This window comes from Sinocyclocheilus grahami, unplaced genomic scaffold (assembly GCF_001515645.1).
Source record: "Sinocyclocheilus grahami isolate Dianchi unplaced genomic scaffold, SAMN03320097.WGS_v1.1 scaffold895.1, whole genome shotgun sequence".
In the NCBI taxonomy this organism is placed as follows: domain Eukaryota; kingdom Metazoa; phylum Chordata; class Actinopteri; order Cypriniformes; family Cyprinidae; genus Sinocyclocheilus; species Sinocyclocheilus grahami.
In genome coordinates this window covers 304,661-311,243 of record NW_015506074.1, presented here as the reverse complement: position 1 = coordinate 311,243, position 6,583 = coordinate 304,661, and the positions used below count along the sequence as shown (strand labels likewise).

Below are 6,583 nucleotides of genomic sequence, written 5' to 3'. Positions count from 1 at the left end.
GTGTGCAGTAAGTTCTGTGAAGGAAATCCAAGAGCCGAAGGAAAATATGTTTTGAGAAATATTTTATTACACTGTGCATCGTTCTGACCGCTTTTTGGCACGTAACAGAATCAAACATGCTCAACACGAGGGGCTTAAATAATAATACGGGTGATAATAAATCAAACAGAAAGGAAATGTCCATTAAAGTTCCTGAGCGCTGTTTGAATTCAGACCCTCTGAAATATAAAGCTGGATATCTCTTTGGCACATTCACAGAGAAATGCGTTCGGATTTAGCAAACAACCGAAACATAAACACATGCACACGTATGACCAGTTCAGAAGAATCATTAAAACAGCAAAGAAAAGCATTTCACAGCCCTAAAATTCAAAGTCTTTGTGATCAGTTTTCAGGAGTAAATTCACATTGGCATGTTCAACACAAGACTTGTCTGGGGTTTTCTGAAGGTTTATGCGGATGCGTGATGAGGGAACCGCAGTCAAAACACATGCATCTTTACAAAAAAAGCAAACCAATTACACAATGTCAAGTCTACACGGGCGACCGTATCGATCTTTGGTTTTTTATTCGTGTTCTGAAATGATGATTTCGTGCCGCTTCAATCGAAAGGGTTGTTTCGAAACTCTTGATTATATTTTCCACAAATCACAATCACACTTCATACAAACACTCAGTCATTCTCATATATCCGTCCGCTCGAGATCTCCCGTCTCCAACCCAACGAAAGAAGCAAACATCTCTTTGGATTCTAGCGTCCGTCACCAAACCTGTGCCACTACCATCTAAAATGGAAAAAGTAGCAAAGAAAAACCCAAAAATCTGAGCGCTTTAACTAGAACGAACGAAAGCTTGGCTACACCAATGAACGCACTTTCAAATATACAGGAATATATAGCATCTATCTTTGGAGGTTACAGCATTTTGGCATCGTTGTATAATTTCTCATTTCACTCTTTGCATCTGATATATTGCAAAAATCCGTCGACATCTTATAAAGCTATTTTATTTTTATCCTTTGGGTTATTTTTTTCACTTATTCGCCTTCCTTACAAAAACAAGAGACGGAAAGCATCCCTCGTCCCTCAAAAATCCAAGATGTGGATGAGTTTGTTTGTTCTTTGGAACAGATTTGGAGGAATGCAGCATTGCATCACTCGCTCACCAATGGAAGTGGATGGGTGCCGTCAGAATGAGAGTCCAAACAGCTGATAAAAACATCACAGTAATACACTCCAGTCCATCAGTTAACTTCTGGAGAAGACAGAAGCTGAAACAAATCCAGCATTAAGATGTTTTTAACTTCTAATTGTCACTTACATCTAAAGTGCGAGTCCATAATTCATAATAATTAATCAAAATCCAGCCTTTGGACTGTGCAGATTTCTCTCCTGATTCAGACCACTTTTTCACTGGAGGAAGTGTTATTATAGACTCGTATTTTAGCTATAAACGTCTTAATGCTGGATTTGTTTCAGCTTTTGTCTTCTCCAGATGTTAACTGATGGACTGGAGTGGATTATTGTGATGTTTTTATCAGCTGTTTGGACTCTCATTCTGACGGCACCCATTCACTTCCATTGCTGAGACACTGATGCAATGCTGGATTTCTCCAAATCTGATGAAGACACAAACTCATCTCAGATGGCCTGAGGGTGAGCGCATTTTCAGCAAATGCTAATTTTTGAGTGAACTTTTCCTTTAAGAAGCAAGAGTCAAATTATAAGCGCAACCAAAACGAATCAGAACTGAATCCTCAAAACGCAAACCGTGCGCAACATCACAAATAAGCAGCAAGCGGAGGTAGTTCAACACAAGAATGAAGAAGTGAATCAAACACGTTTACACTGAGGTCTGAGATTCACTCGTCTGTTTTTAAAGCAGCTTTCATAACCGGAGGCACCTCCGCTGTTAATGTCATCTTATTTTTGTATCTTTAAGTGGAACACAAATATACGCTGTGAGGTCTAAAGTCTGAGATCACTATTGTTTTCAATTAAACCTGGAAAGATTTAGGATTTCTGTAAAAGGACACAACGAAATTAGCAAAACCCATTTGTACAAAGTCAGAATTTCTCATATTAAACTAGAAAAGAATGAAAAAACTGAAATATTTTCTGGAAACACTTTTCAATCAGGTCTCACTCGTTGATGCATTAGCTAGCATGAACTATAAGCAATATATATATATATATATATATTTAAAGCATTTATTAATCCTTGTTAATGCTACACTGTAAAAAAAAATTCAAATTTGTGAATAAAACAAAGATTGTTGGAATACGAAATTTTAATTTTATTGGATTTTATTCTACTTAAATGTTTTATGTTTAATTCACTGTTACTTGTCATTTCTTTGTAATAATTTGTGAAATTTACTAGAAATGTTTATTTATTTTAGAATTTAGAAATGGTTAAAATACATTTAAGCTATGAAATCACTCGCCGTAAATTAATAAAAAACTAAAACTGAACTAAATCTGAAATAAAAATAAATTAAAACTAAACGGTAATTTTAATTTTTTTTTAAAATTGACAAAATAAAATAACAAAATTAATTAAAAAAAAATATATATATAAAAGGCTACAAGAAAATACTATTTCAGTCTTTCTACTTTAAAAAAAATGTAATTCAATGTGTTACTAGCCATTTTTTGTAGTTATTTGTAGTTATTTGTGAAGTTTACAAGCAATTTCTGAATTGTTTCTAAGTATTTTTTTCATTGTAATGATTAGAAATGCAGTTAGCATTAATTAGAAACATTTATTAAACCTAAATAGTAATATTTAAAAAAAAATATATATATAATAATAAAATTGACAAAAGTAAATAACAAAATTACAAATAAATTAAAATTTAAAAAGCTACAAGAAAATGTAATTTCAGTCATTATTTGTGAAATGTACTAGCAAGTTCTGAATTGTTTTTTAACGTAGTTTGTTCGTGTTTGTTCAAAGTTCATTAACTAATGCTATACAACGTTTAATTTAAAAACCAAAAGTAAAAGTAGATTAATAAATGCTGTTGAATTATTGTTCATTGCTAGTTCATGTTAACTAATTTAGTTACCAAATGAAACCTTGATGTAAAGTGCCACCCATTTTCATTAGACGATTGGACTCTTTGGATTATATACAGTACGTCAAACGCGTTCAGTTTTCATATCAAAACAATAAAAGAGATTGAGATTGAGGACGAGCGTCATCAGAAATATGAGGTAGAGAGACAGCAGAACAAAACTCCGTCTCTGTCACGAACAAACAGAAAACGCTCGTCCGTCTGCGTAAAGCACATCAGGCGTTCTTCAAAACATTCATCGGCGCTGATAGGAAACACATTCATCTGAAACGGCTCATGAACGGGTTTAAACCGCTCCGGGACCTTCATCTTTGGGACGTTGTGAGCTTCACGGGGCAGGTCCGGCCGGGAAGGGAAAGTTATTAGGAAAGGCTGTGCAAGTTTGTCAAAGCCAACAGAGCGTCTGTGACTTCGTAAAGCTATTCAAACTCTCAAAGCGTTGAGATTTGAGACCGCTGATCTGATCCTGAGGAAAGGCTGCGAACTCTATTTATAGGCCCTGGAATCACAGGCCACGCCCACTTGCATGACTGACAGGCCACGCCCACTTGCATGACTGACAGGCCAGTTAAAGCGTGGCGAACTGAAGGCGGGAGGGAGATTTCGGTGGCGTTTCGCCTGGAATTTGCGCGCAGACGCTCGCGATGCATTCGTTCGAAAACGGCTCGCCGTCGTTGGCTCTGTTAGGATCGGCGGTTTCCGTCTCATCGTGAGAGAAGTTTCCCGAGTCTGCGCCGCTGGTCTGCGAACTCTCCGACTCCCCGAGAGGACAATAGACTCGCGACTGCTCGTCTTCGTAACGCAGAACCGTCTTCCCCACTTCGTAAAGACCAGCGGGATCCTCGATCTGTCCAATACAAACATCAGAGCTCATGGTCAGCAAAACCTGACAAAATATTAAAACGATTATTAGTGCCGTCAAACGATTAATCGCGATTAATCGCATCCAAAATACAAGTTTTTGTTTACATAATATATGTGTGTGTACTGTGTGTATTTATTGTCTATGTATAAATACACACACATACAGTATATATTTAGAAAATATTTCCATGTATTTATTTATATTCATATAATTGATATGATATATTAATATTTTAAATGTATAAACGTAACATATTTTTCTTACATATATACATGTTTGTATTTATATATACATAAGTACACACACATATATTATGCAAACAATAATATTTTTATAATAGTTCTAGTTTACTAAAATGAAAAAAACAACAACTTTAGAACGTATAAAATAAATGTTCACTGAAATAAAATCAAACACAAAAAACTTAAATTTATTTAATTTTAGCTCATTTTTATTTAGTTTAACTTTAGTTAGTACTAAAATAACTAAAAATTAAAATTAATAAAAATCACATTTAAATGAAACAGAAACCAATAAATATGATGTAAATACTCAAACTTTAACCTAAATTAAAATGAAAACTGGTAATAAAAATGAATAAAGACTTATAGACGTGTTAAAGAAAAAACAAAAATGAATCAATATGACGAACACACAACAAAATTACTAAAATGTTAAATAAAATAAAAGTTAAAACTGGAAATAAAACGAATAAAATTATATATAGGGGAAAAAAACTCTCAACAAAATTACTAAATATTTAAACTAAAATCTTTAAAATGAGGACTATAAGTGAAAACTATAATAGTATCTTAATGATACTTAAGCAACACAACATTTTTGTTACAATAGAGGTGAAATAAATTAAATTATAAATATTATTTATAACTTATAAATATATACATATTATTTTATTTTTTATTTATTTAGGAAATAAATAAAACCTCAAATGGAACTAAAACTGAAATAAAATAAATTAAACCTAAATAGTCATATTAAAAAATAAAATAAAATTGAAAAAAGCACAAATTCAAATGAAAACTGAAAAAATAAAAAAGCTAAGCGTTTCATGACTTGACTCGTAATGCAAATTTGACTTTGATAAAGATACACAGAATTAAAACAATTGCTAAAAGCATTTATCTCTGTTACTCACCTTGCTTTTATGTCCATTAGACTTCTGATTATTATTAAGCATGCTCCATTTTTTCAGTTTGCTCTGAGCGTCACTCATTATTGGTCCGGCGTGGTTTATTATTAAATTTGTTCCTCCCTGAAAACAAATAGCATGTATTTTAAACCTCATTTTGTAAAAAAAAATAATAATAAATAAAATAAAAGAATATATTTTTTAAAATATTTAAATAGTAATTTATTCCTAATCTTTGCACGTCATTGCATTGCATGTTGCTAAATAATGTCATAATAAACAGACTCTTACTTTGGCATCAATGAAGTGCGTCCTCGTCATCGGCAGCAGGACCGCTGCGTTCTCCGCCTGCTGCTGATTGGCTGATGACGCAGCACTGCGCATGACATCATTCCTAACCTGTCCAATCATCTTTGAGGAAGCTGACTTCCTGCTGAGAGAAAACATCGTTTTAGATTGTGGCTACAAGTCAACGACATCAGCCTCGTTTATTTTCCATCTAGTTTAGTTGTCTATGTTTCTGCAAACACAGAGTGATGATGATGATGATGCTGAAGCCTCACTGTGTTGTGCTCTTGGTGAGGAGGATGAAGATGCAGAGGAAGATGCAGGACAGCGCGATACACACGCCAACGATGATGCCGGTCACGGACTTCTCATCCATGTGGTACAGGCCGTCTATAAACGCTGCAGAAATTGTATATAACTTGTTTAAAATATACAAAACACATTTTTTAATAATGCAGAATTAAATAGGTAAATAATTGAAATGTTACATAATTATACTTATTAGGGATGTAACGATATTATTAATACCGTGGTATCGTGATAGCAAAACTGTTTTGATATTATCGTGATCACGTGACGATATGAAACGATAGGTCTTCCGAGCAAAAAGTGTCGTTTTTAAAATATATTTAAACGTCTTATTCTAACATAAGAGGTCTTTAGAGTTGTGTTTTGGTATTTATATAATTTTTTACCCCTAATACACCACTATGTCCAACTCTCTTTGAGCGCGCACGGCATCCGGTGCGTGAGGTGTGTACGCGCTCTGGCGTAGTTTACGTTAACGGGTGTGTGTTGATATCCAGCCGAAGAGCAATCAACCATAACTTCAGGCGAGCAGGCTCAGAAGTTGGGAATACGTGGGAAGTCACCACTCCCGAATGAGTCCGCGCGAGAGAACGTAATCTTTTAGTTTTAAGTCGGTTTGAACAATCTGGATAAGTGCAAGTAACCAAGTACCATTTTGATTAGCCGTCGTACCTACAATGTTTGTGCACTGTGTAAACAATGAGTGACGTATACGCGCGAGAGATCACTTCCGGCGCTTGCGTAAACTACGCCAGATCGCGTACACACCTCACGCACCGGATGCCGTGTGTGCGCTCAAAGCAGTTGGACATAGTGGTGTATTAGAGGTAAAAAATGATATAAATACTGTTCGGTTTCTGGCACAAACCGATCGTTTCGTGTCTTAGGACAT

General features: G+C 34.7%; 1 protein-coding gene across 1 annotated transcript in view; it reads right to left on the bottom strand.

The window, feature by feature from the left end:
- Positions 1 to 3,647: 3,647 nt before the first annotated feature.
- The window catches only part of prtgb (protogenin homolog b (Gallus gallus)), a 35,022-nt gene continuing 32,086 nt past the window's right edge, over positions 3,648 to 6,583 (bottom strand). The window contains exon 19 of the mRNA XM_016248858.1: positions 3,648 to 3,926. Within this exon, the coding sequence (XP_016104344.1) occupies positions 3,648 to 3,926 (279 nt within the window). The remainder of the gene's footprint in view (positions 3,927 to 6,583) is intronic.